The sequence below is a fragment of the Desmodus rotundus genome, chromosome 3 (assembly GCF_022682495.2).
Source record: "Desmodus rotundus isolate HL8 chromosome 3, HLdesRot8A.1, whole genome shotgun sequence".
Lineage (NCBI taxonomy): Eukaryota > Metazoa > Chordata > Mammalia > Chiroptera > Phyllostomidae > Desmodus > Desmodus rotundus.
In genome coordinates, this window is record NC_071389.1 from 157,278,972 (window position 1) to 157,305,355 (window position 26,384).

Genomic DNA, 26,384 nt, shown 5'->3' on the forward strand with positions numbered 1-26,384 from the left:
AATAGTTTGTGCCCCTGCTCTCAGGTCTTCCCACTTGTCACAGCCCTCAGTGAGACATGCCCTGAGCACTATTTAAAACTGTCACCCTTCCCCCACAGTAGCCACATACAATCCTTGCTTTATTTTTTCCTGAAGGGTTTACCATCATTTGACACAGGATATATTTTATTTATTTTGTGTCTCCCCCACCAAAATATAGGCTCTACCAGTGAAGGGAAATTTGTTGTTTGTTCACTGTAGTGCTTAAAATAGTAGACTTCAAATACATATTTGTTAAATGAATTAATATTTTAACTGTTTCTTGGGGATCACATATATTTTCTTCTAGTTAAAGACAACCAAAGTTGCACTGCAGAGAATCAACAGTGTTTTCTAGAAAGTAGTATCTTCCCTCAAAAAGGGAGCCAGTTACACAAAATCCCAAATGGGACACTCGTCAGGCCTCCGCTCTACAGAGCCGCGACTGCTGACTGAAGGGACACATGCATTTACTCCACCACAGTCATCACCTTCCCGAGTCTGTTGTTCTAGCTTAGTCTCTAACCCCGGCTTCTCATCATCTTCCCTGGTTTATCCTGTTGTAATCCTACTACTCTTTTGCCAGCCCACACTCATCATTATTTACTGCAAATTTGGCAGAAGCTAAACAAAGGAAAATATCACTAAGAGCATGAGACAAGAGGTGATAAGAATCTTCCTGCCTCCAAAAGCCAGGAGAATTATACATAAATCTTAAGTATAAAAGACCGGAAATGAGGATATTAGTAGTGAGACACAAATCATAAAACATAATTTCTTAGCCTTCTCTTTTCTTCCGTGTGTCTTCCTGGTGACCCCAGCCTGGTTTCTACCCAGCTCGCTGCAAGCAGATTCACCACTGCTCTTTCAGAGTTCCCCCCCACCCGCCACGCCTCACTCCCTGTGCGCTCAGGCCCTCAGGCCTGTGTGAGGTCCAGGGCCGATACCAACAGAGACAGTTTCTAGAAAGAGACTTGACCACTACCCAACTGTGGGGTAGCTCAAGACATGGCCCTCCCACGACCTCAGAGAGCAGGTGGCCGCCTGGCCAGCTGCCATAAGGAGTGAGGAAAACAGTGTGTATCTGGAGTCCCAGCCTTCTCAAGGCCCCCATGTTTATCACAACCCTGTAGCATTTTCACATACTACCGTGGCTCTCTCCCCACTGCTGGTCCCTCCCTCACCCGATAAATAGTGCCAAGGCCACAGGTGAGGCACGGTTTCTCGTCCAATCCACTGCCCGTTGGTGACTCCCCTGCAAAGTGAGTAATAAATGGCATGTCCATATCTGCTGGTGCTCCAGGTGGTTTTTCCAGAATATCACAAACAAAAGTGCAGCTCGCCGGCTTGGAGCTCCTGCATTCCACAGAACTTTCCCTCTACTAAGCCCTCTACTCCTTGAGGCTTGGAATAAACCTGGGGTCTGCTGGGTCAGCATGACTCCTGGACTGAACCCTCAGAACACCTTTGCTCTTAACCAAGCCTGAAACTGAGGGCACTCGGGGGGGCTTGGATGCCCCACATCTCCATGTTACCATACTGCAGAACAACCTTTACCTGCTCCACAGCCAGGTAGATGGCTTCCTTCCCCAGCTCCAAAGAGACTGCCCAGTTGGGCCATCTCTACTTCAGAGTCTGAACACTACAAGGCTATCGGGGAAATACAATGCCTTGCCTCATTCTGGCCAAGTGAGTCTGAGACCCATCACCATGTACCTAGTCTATTTTGGGGGTCCATGTCCCAAAACAATGGTCAACAACAAACCACCTGGTTTCAGAGCACCTAGCTATACCAGCATTTCCTTGACTAGATCCCCCTTGAACTGACTGTTTTGAAAATTATAATGTGATTACAGTTTATCGACAAAAGGGATCTAACCAGTGTTAGAGGGAATAATGTTAGAGACATAATAATGTTTAAAAAACCAGCATGGTACTGTGTACCTTAAATGGACACAGTGCTGTATGTCAATTATCTCAATAAAACTGGGAAAAAACATACAGGAAACATTCAGAATAAAATGGTAAGTTAATAAAGCATGTTACAAAACCAACCTGCACTGTGCTTAAACAAAAACTGAGCTGGACTGAGCGGGTTTCCCAGCACAGCGAGATCACCAAGGTCCTCCGTGTGAGGCCGGCATTCAGCAGGTCCCTCTCACCTCACTCACGCCCTGTCTCAGCTCAGAGTGGGTCCATGTCTGGTTTCAACATGTTCCAGCTCCTCACAAGCTTCGGAGCAGCAAACACATGTACACCTTGCATCCACCTCTCCCTTCACCCCTTTCCATTTCAGCATGGATGGGCTACACTGGCCTCAGTCTGCAAAGTGGGGTGTGAGGTGGAGAGAGCAGCACAGACACACAGGTGACAGATCACGATGGACACTCTGCAGCCAGTGAGGAGAACCAGTGGACCCTGCTGTGCAGCGGGTGGGCCGCCACGCAGCGGGGGGTGAGGGGCTTTCACCAAACATTTGTTTACCCGTCACTGACAGACTAGTTGGCAGCACAGGCTTTGCCCGACTAGTCCCATTAGAGACACCTGAGCTGTGAAGGGGCCCTTTGACGTGCTTATCATGCCGGTAAACAGGGCTATTCAACGAGCACCACCCTCTTAGGCCTTCTTTCAAAGGAAAGAAAAACAGAAATTCCGAAGGAAACAAATGAATAATGATAAGCATTTTTGTTCTCCCTGTTGGCCAAACTATATAAATACACTCTGTTGTATAAAAACACTAGGCTCTTGATCCTTCTAAAATCTGAACTATTTGAGGATCAGGCCTGAGTAAACATGGTCTGTGCTGTATTTCAGTTCAGCTCAGCAAACTGCCAGATGGAGACAGAATACGGATTTCACTGCTCCTTTTACTACTCTCTGTCTTCTTCCTGTCTTCAAATTCTGCTTTGCTGTTGGGTTCTCTTCGCTACCAGGTTCATATTATCACCTGTTTCTGATTTTAAATTTGGGGCTGGATCGACTTACCTGATTTTGCCTGGGCATTTGCCCAATCCGTCTGCCCACACCACCTGAGCCCGCTGTTTTCACTGATGCTGTGTAACATTCGGCCTACAAAAAGGCGACATTAAATACCACGCCCAGTTCCCTCGAGTACCTTATTCTCAAGGTACCTTGTACACCTCCTGTTTGTTTACCATGGAGACAGCAGTTTGGGAAACAGATGTTCACTCTGGAGCGGGAAGTGTACAGACTACAGTGACGCTGAGCAGAAAACTGAAGCAGCTACATACACGCCACATAGAGACGTGGCATGCAGTGAGCGTCGGATGTGTGGAAATCTATAAGGCACAAGAAAAATCACAGATCCTTTCTTGAAAATGGTGTGAACACACAATTACAGAAAGATAAGAGCCCGTCTACAGACATCGATAACAACCACACATACAAGGCAACTGTGATTAACAACTTCAACTCCACTAATGTGGTCTAAAGAAGTGGCTCCATAGTCTTGAGTGGGAAATAAAAACCTGGGGATTGAGTCTAACAATCTCCTTTCGGCCGGGAGGTTCTCAGACTCATTGTTAAGACAAGTCACAATAAGTATATTCTGTGGTCCTCGCGTTCCACCGCTGGTCATTCTAGCGTGGACTGGCGAGTCCCCACACTTTGAAAAGGGACATGTGGTAGTTGAGAAGTTAACACGAAAGGCAGAAGAAGATCACCAGTGTAATTACCAGTGTAGACTGTGGCACAGACAACACTGAGGCATGCCGATCTCAAATGTCATAGTCTACTCAGATCTGTTCTTGAGAAAAATATGTTTATTTTCCCACAGGAAATTGCTATGAACTGCATGTTTTTACCAAGCACAACAACACCTGACTGCACGGAGCTCTTTTTAGATTAGATATGTTGCTTATAGGTTATCAGGAAAAAAGCAGTTAGAGAATAACAAAGCCAAAAAGGGCCACCATTCCACAAGTCTGTACCAATGTTATGCTCAAATGCGAAGTATCTGTGCCAATTCTGCTTTGGGGGCTCTAACTGCAGAAATTAGAAAAGCACAAAACTGCTCTGCTACTTTAAGAGGCAGGAATATTGGTGAGCATTCACGATTTTACCTCACTGAAAATCTCATTGAATATAATAGGGAAGCCATCGAGTACCATGTCTTTCTATTACAGCCAAGTGATTTTCACAGTAGGCAATCTGCTGGTACACCACAGGAGTCCACACTTGGAAATGAAATGGCATTGTGGATACGGTTTTATGTGCGAACTCTTTTCAATCCAGAGCACTGCCTAGTTTCCTTCCTCTTGGCTGCATTGAGTGGGAAATCCATAAAGAGTGAGTGAGAAGAGGAAAAACACATAATGGGTTCTTTTTTTTGTCTTTATCAATAATATAATGGTGCTCTGCCAATTGCCGGAGTGGTGACTATATATTACACTTTGAAAATAAATCAAAAAAAGGTTTTTGCATTGCTAAAGTGGCAGACAAGCCATTTGCAGCAGGGGGCAAAAATCAGTAAATGTAGGTGGATCCTGGCTTCTCTACACATCTGGTGAAATAATACGGTACAGGAGTCAGAAACACTTCTTCCCATCCCTCTCTTCAAATGAATGTAATATAAAACCTAGTTAATGAGGTCATTCTGCATACGGCATCCTATGTGCTTAATTTCCTTTAAACAAGGCATTAATAAAATCACAGTAGCATCTAATAAGACTTTTAATTCCTTAAGTTTAGGAATCATGGCTAACCTTTAATGAGTCCAATTTAGTAAAAGTATTTAGTTCCCCTGTTGGCAGGAATAACCAATAGGATATTCCTAGCCCAACAAGATATAGGCTGCATCACTGAAGGCTCCAGAATGCAATGGGAATCAGACTGGTTAATGGACCTGTACGTGCGCTGTAAAGAGTGGTTTCCAGAGTTACTAACAGCAGAAACTGAAGGCAAAGGTATCAATGGGGAGCATGGAAACCTGATGCTATTTTACTGCAGAATGAGCTCCCACTGATGATCACAAACAGCATGCAGAACAAGCCTACAGAGCATGATGCCAAGACACTATAGTTCTACAGCAACCTGTTCCCCTAAATCCACAGCTCTGAACACACGGTCACTGCCAGTGAGACTTCTGCCAGATGTAGAGCCACGGAAGGCAAGAACCCATGAAAAAGAAAAGCCACCTTTTTTCTCCGCTTTGTGAGACATCTCTGACTGACCATTACACATTTAAGACAGGGTAGTAATACTCACAAACTCCGGGGAGAAATCATGCTGACTTCCCAGGGTTCCAAAACTGGAGACATTCATCTGATCAAGGTTTTCCATGGCTAAAAATAAACAACAGACACATACATAAATAAAGCATGAGGTTTCATCAGCTCACATACTTTTTTTGCTTTTAAATCAGCAGCACCGGCTTACCAACTATATTGAGCATTTGTGGTGCACTCACAGGTTTACATTATTTAACACTTCAGTTATCAGGGGCACTCAGTCCGCAGCGGCTGCTGTGTCTATTGGACAATGCCGTGCTTGGAGGATGTTAGTTCTCAAAATGCTCTAGGCTAGATCCACCATGGAAAGTCTTTTGGCTTCTACATAGAAGGACAGAGCGACTACATGTTATAAAACTGTAGCTAAAAAACATTTTGATCTACCAATGTTCTCTTTCTACTACAACTCAGAGAACTGATGTGAAGTCATTCTGGGGTAGAAATTTTGTTTTAAACTCTGTTGAATAGCACTATCTGGTAGAAATATCCTGGAAAACCAATAAATTGTTCTATTAGATACATTAAGAAAATGAGAAAGAAAATTAATTTCAGTAACATGACCTATTGATAATATATGTTCAGATTATCATTTGAATATGTATTCAATATAAAAATATTAGTGAAATATTTTACCTTTTGGGTACTAAGTCTTCGAGATGTGTTATCCTCACAACACATCTCAATTTGGACTTAGCACATTTCAAAAGCTCAACAGCCACGTGTGATTAGTGGTGACTGAACGGCACAGGGTTGGAGGGATAGGGAACCAAATCCAGAAGGTGTGCCACTGTACAAGATACTATTCCAATCACCAAGTGCGTGGCAGGAACACAAGGTATTGTTCCAGATTAAAAGATATGGAGAGAACAAAACCACCATCTGCAGTGTGGTTTCACCAGTACAAAGTCCAGGCTGTCACTACCGGCTATAAATCGGAGGTTCCCACCACCCTCTCCTTGGGTTCTATTAATTTGCTAGAGCGGCTCACACAAGTCACAGAAACATTTGCTTCCATTTACCAGTTTATTATAAAGGGTTTGAAGGAGTTCAGAACAGGCATCCCCAAAATGTGCATGTGGCTTGTTTTGAGCTAAAGGCATTCAAGACCCAGTGGGCTCAGAGTAACTTTTCTCTCTTCCTGAAAAAATCTGAATTGGGAGCCTTGCCCATAATAAGAGCTATCACCAGAAATAAATTTTTATGACCTATCTGTACGGCTGGGCAAATGTCTAATCACTGAACACCTGCTCTCTTTATCATCCTGTGAATGACCGTCTTCCCCTCTGAAGCCCCCAACCCCTAGCCCCATTCTCGGGCTCAATAGGGCCAGTCTTGTGGCACTGAGCCCTTAACCTGTGGAATCTGCCGCTCTCTTCAGAGTGTCAAAACTGAGTGAATTGTCTGGTGGTAGTGGGAAAAACACATATTGGAGTTGTGTTCCTCAGGGCTCTTTACATTTCTGTCTGCCTTTTTCACGTCACGGATTTAAGAGGCTGAACTTGTTGATAAATAATATTTATTTAAACTTATTTAAATGTTTAATAATAGCCATTTAAGCTTAAATATTTGAGAATATTTGTTGAAGTTTACTTAATTAATAACATTTTCCTATGCAGTCAAAATTACCTTGTTACACTTATACCCTATTTTACCTTTGTGTTTTCGAACCTCTCACACATGTGGGGTTCCAGTATGCACAAAATTAAATTTGTTTTTCTCCTGTGAATCTGTTTAATATTGATTTGATTATTAGAAAAAAAAAAACCTTTGAATGGAGGAGGAAGAATTATTCCTCCCCAAGAGGGTATAGGGTATTAAAAGGACAGATAAAGAGCCAGACAGAGGTACATAACGCAATGTGTGTGGGACTGGAGCAGAGCTCCCACGGCCTTTAGAGGGTGCCACGCTCCCCACATCTCTACATGTTCACCAAGCTGAAGCTCTCCAAATTCTGTCCCTCGGGTTTTTATGGAGGCTTCATTACAGAAGATGAATGATTGATGGTCACCAGCCACTGGCAATGGATTTAACCTCCCCCCTCTCCACAACCCTCCAGTTCAGGGGGTAGGACTGAAAGTTTCAACCTCTAATCACCTAGTGGGTTCTTCTGGCAACCAGTCCCCAAATTTGGTTACCTAAGGGCTTTCCAAAAGTTGCCTCATTAACATAATGAAGGGCATGTTTATTGCTCTTATGTTTCTCACTGTAAATCATAATACCAAAGCAGTCACTGACAATATATGGCACTCAGGTGGATCATACATGAACCTGGTGTGAAGAACATATTTATCAAAACCAGGAAGATTGAGTGTCAAATAAGCATCAAATTATGCTAAGAAATTACTTTTAATTTTATGAAATATGGTGTTATTTTGGCTTTGTAGTGACTTCTTTTAATGCAAATTATTTTTTTAATCCATTAAAGGCTTTGTAAAAGAAAAGGCTGGGTTCCTATTGATCCAGAAAAATTCCCTACAGTGGCCCCAAAGAAAGCTGGACATATATAGGGCAGATTCACAGGAGACCTCGAAGTGATTGTTTAACAAAACCAAAATATCCGCCAACAATTCAGCTACCGAATACTCAGATCTGGCACACCACTGTGAAACCTCGCAGTATCCGGATGAGATTTTCGGTTCACTCAAGGTCTGGTCCACTACACTCACATCAAGGACAACACAAACAAGGGATTCTAACTCCTTTGAAAAACTGAGTTCATCACAGGACCCCAACATGTGAACCAATGCAGAAACAGGAAACCGGTCCCTGGAGCCAAGCCTTGCAGAGCGGCAACCGAAGGCAGAGTTGAGGCGCTTGCCTCCGAGAACCCCAGGAGGGCGACAGCCATTACTGCTCAGTCTGCTGCCCTGAGAGAACTGCAGTGTAATAGGCTGGTGTCTCCAGCATCGGAGCAAGAGTTGTCCAAGATAATTGCGTCCTTGCAGACCACCTTTAAAACTTGCTAACATGTGTTTATACTAGTGCCTATGAGGGTGTGTTTGAAATTGGTGTTTTGCAACTCGGTTTACATTAGGAAGAAAAGACCTAACCGTTTTATAGCACCTAGATGTTGAAAAAATTATATCTGTGGTGTTTATGATACAATGAGGTTTTCTGGCAGAACGGGCGAGTCAGTGAATACTACAATACTGCAGATTTTTTTTTTAATGAGTATTGTAAATCGGATGGAGTGACTTGACTTTTGCATTTTACCTTTGTTTCATTTTATAATGAGATGCCCAATTTGTCTATTATGTATCTAGGGTCAATCTATAAAACAAAGCTGCCATTGCTTTTTCTTATTATTTTTTTTAATGAAAGGACAGCTTTAAAAAGTATACATTTTGCCTAAAGACAGAGTTGAGAAACAAGATATATCACTCAGTCTATCAAATTAAAGGCATATACGCAGCTTGAAAGGATTTGTGAGAGAAAATATAAAACTATAGTGTTAGTTATTCTGTGGTAATGGGAGCTAATAGATTTACTGGTTAATGTCAACACAGAGGAGAAACTATAAATTTGTGAATAAAAACAGAAACAGCTTTATCAAAACATCATGTAGGCAGAAAAAAGCTGCAGCTGGTGCTCTCACGACCTAATATAGAATGGAGAAGCGCATGATTTATGAGGCTAACATGATCATTATACTTCCACCACTGAAGGGCTCCAGTTACTTTCAGATATTCCTATTTCTGGTAATCTAACACGGCCGAAAAGTTCATTTCTCAGCAAAAATAAAATAGTCAAAACCAAGGTAATACTTTGAGGGCTTTTTATTAAAATAGAGACAGAATCAAGGGAAAAAATTTAAAGAAAGCAAACATGTTATTTCTTCACATAAATCATTTTTTAATGGACTATTTTAGAAGATACTTTTAGAGCCCTGGCTGATGTGGCTCAGCTGGTTATTGCATCGTCCCATACACCAAAAGGCTGCAGGTTCAATCCCCAGTCAGGGCACATGCCCAGGCTGTGTGGGTTTGGTCCCCAGTTGGGGCATGCACGGGAGGCAACCAAATCGATGCTTCTCACATCGATGTTTCTCTCTTCCACTCTCTCTAAAATCAATAAACATATTTTTAAATGTTTTAAATGTATTTTTAGTATTGTCACAATGCCTTGCTTTATACAACAGAAGTACCACCCTGAATGGCACCGCGATTAGTTCATTTAATTTGGGCACTTGGAATATAAAAAAGTATCTGGGACATAACGTTTCTATGCTGTGTTATTTGGCCTTCACAAGCCGACTAGAGAACTGAACGCTAGCTGGTGCGACACTACGAAAGGAAGCTTTGGTACTGACACGTCACTGGAACTTTGTGTGGGCGCACAACGAAAGCCCGGTTCAAAGTCAGGTTTGACAGACACTCAATGCCTAGTGTATATCAGGAAACAGCCTATTTAAAAAATTCATTATCTATAATTTTATAGCAAAGACAATTTCTTATCTACCAGGAAACACAAAATGACCTTTCAAAATTCATGGGTAAAAGCCAAGGTGCCTGATAAGCAGTGCCCTAGCAATAAATGTCATCAGCATTGTACAGCCACACTCACCTGACTGATGGCCCCAGCAGGGCGGCGGTTGGGTCTGACTGACATATTTATCCTGGTGGCTGGTGGCTGGTGGCCACTGGCAAGATCAGAGATGTGGTGAACATATGAGGAACATATGTGGAAAACAGACCAGGGCGCGGATTAAGGGGACTGGCTGGCTTCAGGTCCTGATTCTGCAATTTAGCTGCATGATCTTAGGCAATAACTTACTCTCAGTTTATTTATCTCAAGCTGGTAATAAAATTACTTTCCTGGTTTATCTGACAAGGTTGTGTAAAGGATACAAATGACAATTCAAAAACATGTTGTAAAAACATAAAACACTATATAAATATAAATTAATGTACACAGACCCAGAGATAGGAAAAAAAGTAGGTAATTTCCTGAGCTTTTTTTGTGCCTAGCACTTCCAAATGTCTGATCTTATCTAATCCTGTTTGTATCCTTGTTTTCACAAGTGACAAAAATTCAAGATTATTAGTTGCCTGAAGTGAATACTAGAACTGACACAAAAGGAATCTGAATCTGTGTTAGATTCTAAATTTTTTAATATAATAATTTGTCTCTTCAGCTGTTGTGAATACTAAGGGGCCTCTAATGCTCAATCTAAGTTGATAAAGAATTAGATAGTACTGTAAGTATAAGTCAAAAAAATTAACAAGTAACAGACCAACATATCTTTGAAAAACAAATAATGATAGTACAAAGCAGTGAAATTTATCGATATAGTGGTCACAACGAGAACTAATGAGAAAGCTTCACAAAATAAATAAATGGGTATGAGCTAGGTGATGTGAATACAAATACCAAGATGAATAAAGTGTAGAAAACGGTTCTCAGGACTTCCACAGTCTAGTGAATGTACAACTAAAGAAATATCCAAGGAACGGCCCGTGTCACCTTGGGAATAAGGATGTACTCACGTATCCGGATGTCTAATGACCTGCCAAACAGTCCTTTTCCCACGTGACTAGAAGACTCTGAAATCTGGCCTCACAGTACATGCAATGTTTGACTCAAACGCCAGCACTTCCCAACCACTGTTCCCGAAACCACCATGCACTGGAGCCGCCATTTCCCATCACGCACACTTGCCAGATGTCATGTAGGTCTGCCCAGTCCCACTCCCCTCATTACTTACAGCTGCGTCTGTCCCTCAAGGCCTCACATCATACCACAGTAGTCTAATTTAATTTTTTAAATTTTTTTATTTATTGATTTGAGAGAGAAAGAGAAATACCAATTTGTTGTTCCAATTACTTATGCATTCACTGGTTGCTTCTTGTATGTGCCCTGACCAGGGATCAACCCTGGTGTATCGAGACGACGCCCTAACCAACTGAGCTACCCGGCCAGGGCCTGTGGTAGTCACGTTCAGGTTCCAGGTTCCGGCATCTCTTTCTCTGGCCTCAGTTTAACACGATCTACAGTATTTTGGTGACAGGTAGGGAAAAGTCTATCATTGAGAGGTTGTAAATCTATAGGTCCTAAAACATTAAATGAGATACTAAACTCTAAAATGGGGCCAAAGAGTCATTATTAATGAAAAGAAAGGTAATAATGAAACATAAAACACAAGGACGGGAGACTTTCTGTCAGGGCTAAGATGGCTGTATTCTACCACATAGGGCCGTGGATCTGAAATATAAGACCTCTACACAGTATAACCTGTGGCTTCAGACACATCATTTACCCCTAAGTCTCAGTTGACCTTGTCAATAATTGTATATTATAATGCCTGTGTCAGAAAGTCATTGTGGAGAACAAATTGTGGACACATATATAAAAATGACTTGGAAACTGTTAAGTACTATATAAGTATTGGCTAATATTACTTTTTTACTTCAATCTTGCATACATTTTGGCATCCTTAAAATCGTGAGGCACCAATTTTTCTGTGCTACTTTTTACTTTGACTATGCCAGTCATTCACCCCTTCTTTAAATAATGAAATAAATTAAAACATAGAAAAAGATAACATTAACTCAGCCAATATTTTTGAATGACCTCAACGTCCTAAGCACTCTTGCCTACTACTTTCAATAAAAACAAATGTGAATCAGGAAATGTTTCCTCTTTTCTGAATCTGGATGGATCAATTGCTGACTCCAGCTGGTTACTGGCATATAAACTAAATGACCACAATACTTAAATGAAAAGAATGAGGCATTCCCCTCTAATCATTTCTGGAGTGCAAACTCCAAATTCAAGTTGATGATTTCCATTAGAATTCTGTCTTTCCCATCTTGAGAAAAGACAAAAGTGCTCTTTGTCACTTGAAGAGCCACTAGTGCTCCTCCTTTCCTCAGAGTGCAGTCTAATTACCTACATAATCACGAGAGCTTTCATGTTTCCAGAGCCGACTGCACTGGGCCCCACTGAGATGATAATGTCCACACACAAAGCAGGCTAATAATACAGTGTCCCTTCATGACTGTATTCTTCAAATATTTGGACAACATTTACAAAAAGAAGGGGCTCAGTCTCTCCTCCGTCCTGCCCACGACGCCAGCAGCACATCGAACAGAGACACAGGCTCCCACCCAAGTGCAAAAGACTTCACAGCAGAACCGAAGGGGCACAGCCAGTTCAGTGAGTCCCGTTGGCATCATCTCACCTTCCCAGCCCTACCCTAAGTGATCACTCTAAGGATTTCTCCCATCCACAAATAATACGAATACCCCCAAGAAGACAGACCTCTGGTAAGCACACTTTTCTCCATCTTATTACATTTCCAGTGATGTTTAGTGTTGTTTTAACTCCTCTTATGCCTGTCCTTCCCTGTTCCCTCAACCCACGCCCTTCCTCAATAACTGTGTGCAATTCGGTGCTGTTGGCTCCACTGCTGCTGCTGTGCCGCCGCCACCACCACTTCTAAATTGTTTGTATCACCTCGCAGACTCTGTAACCCATTAAGCAATAACTCCCCAAATTCCCCACCCCTCAATCCACTAATCTACTTTCTGTCTCTATGAACTTGCCTATTCTAGATATTTCATGTAAGTAGAATCATACAATGTTTGTCCTTTTGTTTCTGGCTTTTATTTTACATAGCATGATGACATCAAGATTCATTCATGTTGTAGCATGTATCACTCCTTATGACTGAGTAATATTCCATTGCATGCGCATACCACATTTTGTTTACTCATTCATCTATTGGACACTCAGGTTTTCACCTTTTGGCTACTGTGCGTAATGCTGCAATGAACGCTGGCAGGCAAATATCCGAGGCCCTGTTTTCAATTTTGAGGGTATAAACCAAGGAACAGAATTGCTGAGTCATACAGTAATTTTAGGTGTAGTCTTTGAGGAACTGTCAAATTACTTTCCACAGTGCCTGCATGCACCATTTTACATTCCCATCAGCAAGGTATGAGGATTCCAATTTCTTAAGATCCTTGTTGACATTTGTTTTCTGATTTAAAAAAAATTTTTTTTAGCTATTCTAGCAGGCACGAAGTAGTATTTTGGTTTTGATTTGCATTTCCATAACCACAAATGATGTTAAGCAACTTTTCACTTGCTATTGGCCAATTGTATATCCTCCTAGAGAAATGTATAATCAAATCCTTAGTCCATTTTTCAACAAGAATGTCTTTTCGTTGAGTTGTATGAGTTCTTTATATTCTGGATATTAAAGCCTTATAGATATATAATTTCTGAATATTTTCCCCACTCTGCTGTCTTTTCATTTTCTTGAGAATGTCCTTTGATGAACAAATGTTTTTAATTTTGGTAAAATCCAACTTATCTATTATTGTTGCTCATGCTTTTGGTGTTGCATCTAAAAATCAATCCCAAATTCAGGCTCATGAAGATTTACCTCTAAGTTTTCTTCTACGAGTTTTATGGTAAACTCTTACAGTTAGGTTGTTGATTCATTTTGAGTTAACTTTTGTACGTAATGTGAGATAGAGGCCCAACGTCACTCTTTTTGGCATGTGGAAATGCCGTTGTCAGAGCACCATTTGTTAAAAAGACTCATTACTTCACTGAATGTACTAGGCACCCTTTCAAAAATCAAAAGGCTATGGACACGTAGATTTACTCCTGGACTCTCAGTCCTACTCTCTTGGTTTGTATGTTTATCTACATGCCAGCACTACTGTGTTTTAATGACTGTGGTTTTATCAAAGTTTTGAAATTTTGAAATCAGGAAATGTGAGTCCTCCAACTTTGTTCATCTTTTCCAAAGTCATTTTGGCTATTCAGGGCCCCCTGCAATTCCACATGAATTTGAGTCAACTTTTCCATTTCCATTATTATTTTAATTAACAGTATTTATTTAAATTTAATAATGTTAATGATAACCAGTCATATGATTAAACAGTGATTTTATTTCATTTAACTAATTTGGTGTTGCTTTTTAAAAGCTTGGCTAAGACAGTTGATGTTCTAAAAAGGACAAATGGTATTAATTACAGAAATATGTCCCAAAAACGACTTGGAAAGCTATCACGATCACTTCACAGTTCAACTGGTTCAGGTCTTCTACGATGCTCAGGGCTCCTCTTGAACACCACCCCAAATCTGCAGTTGGCTACGGCTCAGCTGACACTGGTTCTAGTTACTGACCTGCCAGTTCCCCGATTATACTGATTATGCACGTTCTGGGGATGAAAGAAGACACCACTCTTAAATTTCTATTGTCTTCAAATTCAGAGCACATGTGAGTCATGCTTCAGCATGAGCGCAGGCCTGATTTCAAGTCAGTTTCTGAAGCCTGGGAGGGATGAGAACACAGAAATGCAAGAGAGAAAAAAAACTGTAAGTCCACATTCCCTTTTCCAACACTTCTGATGCCAAGCCTTTTGTGTTTCAGAATTCAGCATCTTTCAAAAGAAAAATCTCAAGAGGCTTCTGGTCAAGATGGCAGAGTAGGTAAACATTGTACTTGCCTACTTCCATGACCACTTCAAAATTACACTAAATGACAGAATAACCATCACTGAGAACCACCTGCAGTCTGCCTGAACAGAAGTCCTGTAACTAAGGGAATACAGAAGAAGCCACATTGAGACTGGTAGGAGGGGCAGAGGTACGGAATGGACTGGTGCCACACCCGTGCACACACATGCACACCCCTGCACACCCATGCACACGCGCATACACATGTGGCGGGTTGAAAATTGGGAGAGATATCTCAATTGCAAAGGTCCCCCTGAAGAATGAGGTGCCCCAGCCCAGGGTTCCGGTGCCAGGAAGAGAAGTAGCCATAACTCCTGCCTTGAAAACCAGCAGGAATAGTGGCTGAGTAAGACTGACAGCTTCTGGAAGTGCCCATCCTCTTAAAGGGACCACATGGATTTACCTTCTGATGGACTCACTCACTCTGAGTTCCAGGGCTGAGGCAGCAGCTTGAAAGGCACCAGGGACCTACTGGGAGGAACTGAATTATCTGGCTTCAGAAAAAGGGCAGGAAGGGTAGTTTTCTCCCAGAAATAAGTACTAACAGAAGCCATTGACCTTTGCTGAGCTGCCACCTCCCCATCCCCTGCAGGCCCAGACTGGCATCATTTCTAAGTTTCCATCAACCTGGCTAACACTGTTAGCTTCACCAAAGTGATTCTCTGAGACCCTACCCCACCCAATTTTCTGGCCCACCCAAGCCCTGTCCAGTGGCTTTTCCATACAAATGCCCCTGCTGTGGCTCATGCTACAGACTCTTCTAAAATCTCTAAAAGATTTACAAACCCTGAACAAGAGATATCTGACCTCTGCATGTTCTGTGCCTCTTGCTAAGCAACCCCAACTCCAGGACCAGCAGCAGTCGGCCTAGTTCTCAGATTAGGCTCTCCCCGGTACCTCCAAGACCAGCACAGGTAGCAGCCATTTGCAGATCACTTTGTAGCTCATACCGGCTGGCCCTGGGCAGGGCACAGGTAGCAGCTGACCTCCACCTGAGCCAATACACCCTCTGGGAAGGCAGCTTCAGACCACACCAGAGTACCATCCAACCACCTCCACAAATGACACACTCAAGGGGAGAATTAGGGAGGAATTTAGCAGAACCCCACTAAAGTGAACTGTGGCACAGAGGGTCAGCACCCACACAACAGCTCCTCTACGGTAGTTATGGCCAGTCCTGACAACCAGTCAGCTTAAGGGTCAATCCCTCCAAACAGCAACCAAGGCTCAGCCACAACAGGGAGGGTACATACAACCCACACAAGGAACACACCAGGAGCACCCAGGTCAGGTGAGAAGGAAGAGTCCACCACTGGGCCCCACGGCCATCTACTACATAAGGCCACTCTACCAACACTGGGAGATGTAACAGCTTTACCTAATGCATGGAAACACACACAGGGAGGCAGCAAAAAGAGACATGCCCCAAATAAAAGAACGGGTGAAATCCAACCCCCTCCCCCACAAAAAACTAAATGAAATGGAGGCCAAAAACCTATCACATATAGAGTTCAAAACAATGGTTATAAGGATGTTTAAGGAACTTAGTGAGAACCTCAACAGAATAAAAAAGGACATAGAAACTATAATAAAGAAACAGTCGGAAATAAAGAATGTAATAACTGACATGAAGGGATACATTCAAGGGAATCAACAGTAGATTAGATGAGGCAGAGGACTGAATCTGCAATTTGGATGACAAGGTAGCAGAGAACACCCAATCAAAACAACAAAAAGAAAAAAAAAAATAACATAATGAGGATAGTTTAAGGGGCCTCTGGGACAATATCAAGCATGCCAACATTTGCATCACAGGGGTACCAGAAGGAGAGGAGAGACAGCAAGGAATTGAAGAGATAATGAGGCCCTTCCCTAACCTGGTGAAGGGAACAAACATACAAGCCCAGAATGCACAGAGAGTCCCGAACAAGATGAACCCAAAGGGGCCCACACCAAGACACAAAATTAAAATGCAAAAGATTAAAGACAAAGAGAGAATCTTAAAAGCAGTAAAAGAAAAGCAGTTACCTACCTTAGAGCTCCCATAGGGCTATCAGTTGATTTCTCAACAGAAACTCTGTAGGTTGAGGGACTGGCAAAAAATACTTAAAGTGACAAAAACCAAGATTACTCTACCTAGCAAAGCTATCTTTTAGAATCAAAGGACAAATAAAGAGCTTACCAAACAAGAAAAAGCTAAAGGAGTTTATCACCACCAAACCAACATTACAAGAAATGTTAAAGAGTCTTCTTTAAGGAGAAGAAGAAAAAATGATAAAAAAGATATGAGTAATAAAGTAGCAATAACTAAACATCTATCAACAATTACTTTAAATGTAAATGGGTTAAGTTCTCTAATAAAAAGACAGTGACTGAATGGATAACAAAACAAGACCCTTCCCTGCATATGCTGTCTACAAGAGACTCACTTCAAATCGAAAGACACACACAAACTAAAAGTAAAAGGATGGAAAAAGTAGTTCAGAAAAACAAACAAACAAAAGCTGGGGTAGCAACACTTAAACTAAACAAAATAGTCTTTAAAACAAAGGCTATAACAAGAGACAAAGAGGACCCAGGAATTCCACCTCTGGGTATTTATCTGAAGAAACCCAAAGCACTAATTCAAAAAGACATGTGCATCCATATATTCACTGCAGCATTATTTACAATAGCCAAGACATGGAAACGACCCCAGGCCCATCAATACATAAACGGATAAAGAAGAGCGGTGCATATGTACAATGGAATATGACTCAGCAGTCCAGAAAAATGAAAACTTGCCATCTGCAACAACATGATGGGCCCAGAGGGCCCTGTGTTGAATGAAATTAGTCAGATAGAGAAAGATAAATGCCAGCTGATTTCACTTTTATGTGGAACCTTAAAAAAACAAAACAAACAAAGCAGAAACAAACTCATAAACAGAGAATATTTTTTGACAGTTGTTAGATGGGAGGGGGGTTGAGGGATGGGTGAAGAAGGTAAAGGGATTAATAAGTACAAATTGGTAGTTACAAAGTAGTGCTGGGATGTAAAGTACAGCCTAGGGAACACAGTCAATACTGTTATAATATATTACTGTGTTGTACACCTGAAACTAATATAATATTGTATGCCAACTGTAATTGAAAAATAAAAAGTACTTAAAAAAAGAAAAAAAACTCTTACATGTAGATATTATATATTACTATGCACCCCTAGTAAGGTCTGGGATAGCACCCCTTACTCAAACACCTTTCTATTTTACAGCCAAAAAATGTGGTCACTTCAAGTAGGATAAATAAAAAAATATAGTTTCATGTTGGTTGAGGTCAGGTTTTTCCATCAAATAAGTTCAGATTTGTCAGATTCTATCACCAAATGAATGATCAGAAACTACTGTTTTCCAGCACTTGTTGGATTTTTGAATTTTACCTGAGAAATTGTGAAAGTAACTAAAAATGTACGCAGCGCGCAACAGCAGCAGAACTGAAACCCTGTTAGAGCAGCTGGTCATGTGCACAGAGAAGAAGCCTGCGGCTGCCTGGGAATGAAAGTCTGAGAAAGAAGAGCCCCTTGCACTGTCATTTTTCTCATCAGCTCATAAGCTGGGCGTTTACCAAATCAGTATTTCCCCATGTAACCAGCTACAAACCAGCTCTAACCCAGAAAGTGAACCCTGCATTTGCATAAAAGGAAAGCCAGGACTGATATACCATTTTTAATTATCAACCTGATGGAAAAGAGCTGACACTGTCTAATGAGCAGAGGAGCAGGGAACACACACAGAGGTCCCGAGTGCCAGGCGGTGGGAGCTTTCTGGGTGGCAACTTGGCAAATGTAGCTAAAGCTTTGCTGCCAGTCATATCCTTTAATCTTATAAATTTTATTTCTAGGAAATAGAAATAGTTGCTTGCTTAAATTCAACTATATGGCAGTGTATAATGCAATCACTTGAAAACCATTTTGCAATCACTTGAAAACCATTGAATGACCTGGAAAATTCTAACAATAGACGTCAAAGTGAAAAAGTAGATTATAAAACTATACAGTATATACCAAAAGAAGGAAAAGGAGGAACTTGAACAAATTTTTGCACGCCCATATTCATAGCAATATTATTCTCAGAAGCCAAAAGGTGGGAGGAACCCAGGTTTCCACAACTGGTGAATGGATAAACAAAACATACAATGGAGTAGTATTTAGCCTTAAAGAGGAAAGTCTGACCCATGCTCTAACGCGGATGGATCCTGAGGGCATTATGCTAGGTCAAGTAAACCAGTCAAGACAGGACAAATTCTGTATGAGTTCACTAATATGAGGCCGCTAGAGTAGTCAAGTTCAGAGACAGACAGTAGAATGGTGGTTGCCAAAATTAGAGGGAGGGCAGAACAGAGCATTCTTGCTCCACGGGTGCCGTTTTAGTCCGTGAGATGAGGAAGTACAGGGGACGGCTGAAGTTGACAGTGGCACAATGATGAGAGTGTCCCCCCAACACTGAGCTGCACTACACCCCAAGTCTTCCCCGTTTTCATAAACGGCCTTCAAATGCACCAAATTAACCAGACCAAAAATCCTAGCCCTATCCCTGACTCCTTTCCCTCGTACACTGACTGACCCCCAATTCCTCAGTAAATCCAGGCAGCTGGATTGTCAAAATCTACTCAGAAACCAGCTACTTACTTCTCACCACTCCATAGGGCTTCGATAAGAACTAGCACTTAACGCTAATATGTTGAGTGCTTAACAAATTGTAGTGCCCGTTTTATATCTTAAGTTCTTTTCATATGTGAACCCATTTCATCCTTACAACAGCCCTATAAAGATAAGTATTATTGTTAGCTTTGCATCACCAGTGGAGAGGCACAGAGAAGTCAAGTATTTTGCCCAAGATCACACAGCAACAAGCAGGAAGATGGGAATTTGACCAGGCAGCCCATAAGCTGGCTATGTTTGTAACCACTATGTGGTACTCTGTGGTCTCACGTAGTTTGCTCTCTTGCATTATTCAGGTTTCTGTTCAATATCCCTGCCTCGGGCAAGAACATCCTTGAAATCCTAATTTAGCCTCAGAATAGAGCCACCATCCTGTCACCTTACCCTGCTATAGTTTTCTTCAGCACATAGTTAATAATTATTTGTTATATACCATTTGAGTCGCAGGAGGGCAGGGATTTCACCTTGTTTGCAGCTGAATCCCAAGACCTAGAATAGTGCCCGGGCCACGTTAGGCACTCCATAATTACCTGCTGAGAAAATGCCTTCTTTCTACAAGGCCAGCTGCTGGCGTCAGACAGACCTGAATCAAACCCCAGACCTATCCGTACCTACCCACGTGACCTTGGGCAGCTTATTCTACTTGGCGTCTGCACATGAAAAATGGCACACCCCCTCAGGGTGGTTTTGAAGATGAAATGAGTTGTGGCAAATGATGTAATTAGCATGGAACCTGCACATAGTAAATATTTGCTACAAGCATTACATAACGAGAGGAAAAATGTTGTGTTTGACCCCTCCTAAAAGGCTTTTTTTTTAGGGGTGCATATTTAGCCTTTGGAGTATGTCAAATAATAAAGATGCTAATGGCAGTTTATTAAATGTTGTGTAACAGCAGAAATTAGGAAAATGCATATAAATTTAGTCTAATATTAAAAACTCAAGAAACATGTAAATCCTGTTTTTATGCATTTTCTACTTTATTACTTAGATATTTCTAAATCACTCCCATTCCTTAAATTTTGAATGTATTGGCACATTTTTTTAAGCCACTAGTTAAGTAAAAGACTGATATGACAAAAAGCCCTTCCGAATGAATCAATTTGAGTAGTTCAGGATATTATTTTAGGCTAAATAACACTGAATGCCTGTATTCAGCTACCATCCTTTGTTCTGGTGCTGTTCAGCAGAAACTCCCCAAATCAGGCTGCACCTTCTCTTCCACTCATCCTTTAACAGCCCAACAGCCTCAGGGAAGTGTTCAGAAGTGGGGCACCCAAATCTGACCTCAGTTAAGTCCTTTCTGCTGAAGGAGTGGCCAGGGTGATAGCCTTGCTAACTGCTGAGGACACATCGACAGTGGTATGTACAGGTGGCTGTTTTGAGGGAAACTTAGATCTGGCTGGGGAGGGAGCAGCCAGAGCAAGCAACACCTGACCCTGTACCACGTGCCACAAGACTGCAACCCTCCCACCAGGACAACGCATAGCTCTACAAGGTCCCAGGGATGTAAACGATTCTCGTAGTCTGCTGACCATAGCTCTTCTCAGCTGTGAATAGAATGCTTTAGAAGGTTTGAACCCTGCTTTTTGCTCCAAAAGGAAAGAAAGCAACTCCTCCTGTCTCTTCTTTCATTCCACTTTGATTCTGAAACTTGAAATTCTAGTTCAGCTGCCAGCTGGTAAGGACCTGCTACAGTGCTCCCAGGAGACGGGGGCGGGGCATGATGGTGCAAGGCAGATCCAAATGGGAACACTCCAGGCCAAGTTGGGAGCTCTTTATTTAATGGATTGGAAGGCCATTTCTTTTAGAGTCCCATCAGGGACTTCAATCATATGATTATTCTCTAGCTGGCCAGATGCAGCTAAGAAGGTTCAGTCATTTCTACTCTAGAAAATACCACAAAGTATATAGTTCTTTAGTTGAAATTTTTAAAAAATAAACAAACCACCTGAATATAGTCAAATCACCTGAGAGATGCAAGGCATTTAGATTTTCTCAAAATATGCATTTAACATGCTAGTTACAAAATAATACAAATGACACTTAAATCAGATTGCCTCTCCCGAGGGAAAGAGTAATAATCCTGAAGCTTGTTCAAGGATTAAATGTCTTAAATTCTTGGTCTTTGTAAGCTCATCTCATCATGCCTGCTTTTGTCCTAGTCCTTTTCATGTACCAAGTTTAGATAAGCATCAGACTTTCCTACATAAAATAGTATCTATCATTTATTTAGCATGCAAAGCGATCTAAGCAATACAGTAGGTCTTAGAGACATAAAAGTGACCACCAAGGCATTTACTCCTGAAGGCTTTAGGTAAATCGACATACACGTGGCCCTCCAGGGAGAACAGAAGCCTGGCTGCACGGGGCTGGGAGCTGAAAGAGTCCTGAGCTGTGCCCAAGAGGAAATAGGAGACTGAGAGGCTGCTCTTATAAGAAAATCCAGGCTGGAACTAACATAATGGTCGCAATGGTGAGGATGAACAGAATTAGATGGAGCCCAGTGATATTAAGGCCTTAGAATCAACAGGACTTGCAGGCTGATTGGAGAGGAAGGTAAGAGATGCCTAGACGTGGAGTCCTGTCTGACCTGCGCAGCTGGGTTCACTAAGTAAGAAGGGCCTTTTAAATCTCCAACTCCTCCTTACCAGTTTCAGTAGGAATCCTTAACCTTCTTTATGTAGACAAAGTGGGAAACTTGATGTTTTCTGATGGAAACATCATGAACTTCTGTTGCTGAATCAACCAAACAACATTCGTTTATTCATTCAACCAACCAGCATTTGTTGAGTGTGCGCCATGTGCCAGCGCTGGGCAAGGCTCTGGGATGCAGCAGTGACTGAGGACCCTGTCCCTTCTCATGCTATCCACCCCTTCAGCCTAAAGGCTCCCCCCATGTCTTGGTTTCCATTGCCACTGGCCTTCTCCCTATGGAACATTCAGCACTTTTCCTGTGACTTCAACCTACTCTTTATCTGCCCCTCATTGACATTTTCCATGCTCAAAGTTCTTCCATCCTAAAAAAAAAGTAAGAAAGAAAAAGCCCTTTTCTGTGGACACTGTAGCAGTAACAAAATGTCAAATGTACTTGCCCTTTGACTCCGTAATTCCACTTTAGGAACTTGTCGCACAGAAACCCCTGTCCTTGTATGAAGGAGATACACAAGTAAATCGCACACGTGTGTTCAGGGCAGATCTGTGTGAGACAGCAAAATGTCTAAATAAAGCTCAAATGTCTGGAGAATACACTGTAGCACAGTAGAAGACATCTGCTTATGTAGTGAGATGTCTGAAATATGCACATCAAAACACAGGCTTCAACGGACTATCTGGCAACACACCAATTTTTGTAAAGCAGATGTGTAACAGTGTGTGTATGTGGTGGCATGCGCACAGAAAAATCTCAAAGGATATACGTTAAATGGTTAACAGTGGTTACGTAAGAGGGAATATGATTATGAAGATTACCTTCAGTCATATTTTTTAATGTTTAAAACTTTTACAATGAGTACATACTGCTTTGGTAATCAGAATAAAATAATAAATGTAAGAGGCTATCATAAAAAGGGAAAATGACAAGCTGATCAGCCCTGTCCACTGCGCAGACCAACCACCCCGGCTCCCACAGGGCTCCGGGGAGTTGGCGCCTCTCCCACAGGTTCAGCCTCTACCCTCCGCCACGCAGCTCTGGCTCCGGGCGCCATGACTGGCACACTGCCAAACCTAATGTCCATTTCACATTGTTGTCTTATTCGACATCTCAACAATCTTTGACACAGCTGACCATGACTTCTTTCGGAGACTCTCTTCTCTTGCTTTCCTTCTCTTAGAGGTTCTTCCACTTCTCTGGTCTCCCCTGTTGGTGCCTCCTCCCTGACTAGATCTTTCCTTCTGAAGGTATTCAGGGCCCCACCCGGGGCCTGCTCCTCTGTAATCTATCCCATGGCATCTGCTAACGCCTTTGGGCTAAGGGTTCCAAATGCATTCACTCTATTTGAGATGTCTCTTCTGAACTCCAGGGTGAAAAAAACATAGGAGGGGTCATTGCTAAAGGGAGGCATAGGTACAAGGGTTAACCTTAATTAAAAAAGCAAAGATGAGTGCAAACATACATCTGTATATGCATTACACCCACACACATATACTACACACACACTTTTTCTGAAGGAAAGAAAAGAAGTTGGGGCAGTACCCCCTGAAGGTTTCCATTTCCTCTCTGGTTTCAGAAGCAAGATTACCTAGGAATGAGGAGAAAGGGTGTGGTGTAGAGATATGAGAAAAGCCGGCGGGGTCTGAAATAGCTTCTGTGACTGACAGAAGCAGCATCAGCTGGCTCGGAGTGCCAGGTGCAGTTTCTGTTCTACCGTTTTTTTCCTGAGCTCCGCAGTGCTCCAGACTCAGATTTTCTTTGTGGCCTCTGGTCCCTAAGACAATAGTTCCCCAGGTCCCTAACCTGGGGAACTTTGACAAATTCGTTCCCCACGCCAACCTGTGGAGATTGTCTGAGCAGCTGGGGGCGGGGGTGGCTCTAGTTCAACTCCATTTGCGAAGCACCACCCTGAGGAACCTCACCTTGGTCTCTGAGCCACAAGGCCACTGGCTTCCCAGATCACATTTTCTCCTCAGTCGTTATACGAACCACTACTGAGCACACTGGGCTAGTGATCAAACCCGCCAGTCGAAACCACAGTGACATGCAATGTCCGCTGTCTTCCCATCCAACTGAGAAACAGCGACATGGGGGAGAGAGAAAATACAGAGGGGCTATTATCTCCTCGCGCACGGCCTGGAAGGAAGGACGCGCTTCCTGGTGGGCCGCTACCAGGATGGCCATCCCTGCCAGAGGGTGGGAGGGGATAAAAGAGACCTCATTCTCTATTATCTCCCCTGTTTTTCTGGCTCAGAACTAACACTTGAGCTATTGAAAAATGGGAATCCAAATATGCTTGGGAGCTGAACTATTGACAGTTGAAAATAGCCCAGAGGAAAACAATTCAGAAATTTTAACCTTCAAACAGTTTTTGTTCATGGAATGTGAGTTGCAATTTTACTTGGGACTTCCAAGGTGTGAATTACGGAACCTGAAGGACAAACACAGGAGTTTACATTCTGCATTTCTTCAGTCGGCTGCTATGACTCTATCTCCTAGTCTGCAGACTGAAATAAGCATCTTCATTTCTAGGAAATGAAATCAATCTGTGGGTACAAAGAGACTAAAATACTCTGATTCCATGGTCTTATACATGAGGAAAGAATGATAAAGCAATGCCCATATTGCTTTGTAGCAGGGAACTTTCCACCACACCCCGCCCCGCTGTAGGTAAGAAAAGAAACGAAGTAGGGGAAATGGAGATTCGCAGCTTACACAGAAACCCATTTCACACATGTGATCACATGCTTCATAAACAACAACTAAAAACTCACGGCAAGCCCTGGCTGGGTGGCCCAGTTGGGTTGGAGCGTTGTCCAGTACACCAGAAAGTAGCAGGTTTGATTCCTGGTCAGGGCACATGCCTAGGTTGCGGGTTCGATCCTTGGTCAGGGCATGTATAGGAGACAGTGGTTCAATGTTTCTCTCTCTCCCTCCTTCCTACCCTGCACCCTGCCCCTCCTCTCTCTCTCTAATTAATAAATGCATCCTCAGGTGAGGATCTACAAAAAACCCTCAGGTCAAGAGAAACTTTTATTTGAAGATGGAACACATGCATCTAGTTCTGCTCCCTCTCTAATACGACTAGAACACAAACAGATAAAGACAAAGAGAACAGAAGAGAGTAATGCAATTTGGGAAGATGGAGAGCAAATAGATGAGTGGCAAGTGGCTTGGCAGACTGGAGAAAACTCAGTCCAAAACTAGGACCATGTAGAAGCAATTTCAGTTAAATTATAAAACCCCCCAGAAGGTTGAAGGACTGGCAGCACCGGGTTCCTCTGGACATGGGGGTGAATGTGGGTTGGAGAACTCGCTGAAAGGCTTTTTAACCAGTTAGACCCCCAGAATCTCTCCCTCACTTCTCATGGACAAGTGACTGCCTCCGAAGCCCAAGGCCCCACCCAGAAGGAGACTGGCCAGGTGTTCCCTGAAAAGAGTCAACAAAGGACCTTCGGGCTAGAGGACTCCACACTGAATAGAGATTACACAGAAAACTGCCGCTGAAAGTGGGGGACCCCCAGCCTTCCACTTAGCTTTCTGACTAGTCGTATTTTTATATTTTTTCTGGGGATTCTGATCAGCTAAAAAAAAAAAAGAACCTAAAAATAATAACATCAGGGTTTCCTAAACAAAACAGCTAGCTCACCCTAGAATGAAGCCCAGAATTGCCAAACCCATCCACTATTTAAAGAACTTCCCGTCCTCTTTTTAGATAGCTCCTCTAAAACAGGAGGTAACAGCAAGACTTTCCAATATTAAAGAAAGCATCTAACAGAGGAACAGCAAAGCAAATTAGAGGAGAGAAAAAAATCACAGGAAGAAGAAATTTAATGAAACAAAAATAAAAATTCTAGCAGCTTCAGAGATCTGAGAAAAGCACCTCCATGAAATAAGGACAAGATATTATTGGAGAGAGAAGTATTCAGAGAATAAAAAGGAGCTCTTAGAATAAAATGATGACAGATTAAAAATTCAATGTCAGATACAATTTAGAAAATGTCCAAGAAAGTTGAACAAACAGACAGAGAAATAAAACAGCAAAGAGGGAGAGTTTAGGGACCAATTCAGGACAGCCAATATAATAGAGTGTCCATTACCAAAGAAAATGGAGGGGATGTAATTGTCAAGGAAGGAAATTTCCCAAAATTGAAGGAGAACTTTCCCTGAGACCGGACACACATCCCTTCTACTTAAAGAACAGAGGTGAGGCTACAGGAGGAGTGGACAATGGAGTTTCCACAGTGAAAAGGCCAATCAAGTTTCTAACATATTACGTGCACATGGACCTA

General features: G+C 42.2%; 1 protein-coding gene across 2 annotated transcripts in view; it reads right to left on the minus strand.

Annotated features, from left to right (window-relative positions):
• ANO6 (anoctamin 6) overlaps window positions 1-26,384 on the minus strand; it is a 190,165-nt gene that overhangs the window by 105,079 nt on the left and 58,702 nt on the right. For both annotated transcript variants that reach the window (XM_053921587.1, XM_024575416.4), the window contains one exon: window positions 5,245-5,321. In XM_053921587.1, the coding sequence (XP_053777562.1) occupies window positions 5,245-5,321 (77 nt within the window). The remainder of the gene's footprint in view (window positions 1-5,244; window positions 5,322-26,384) is intronic.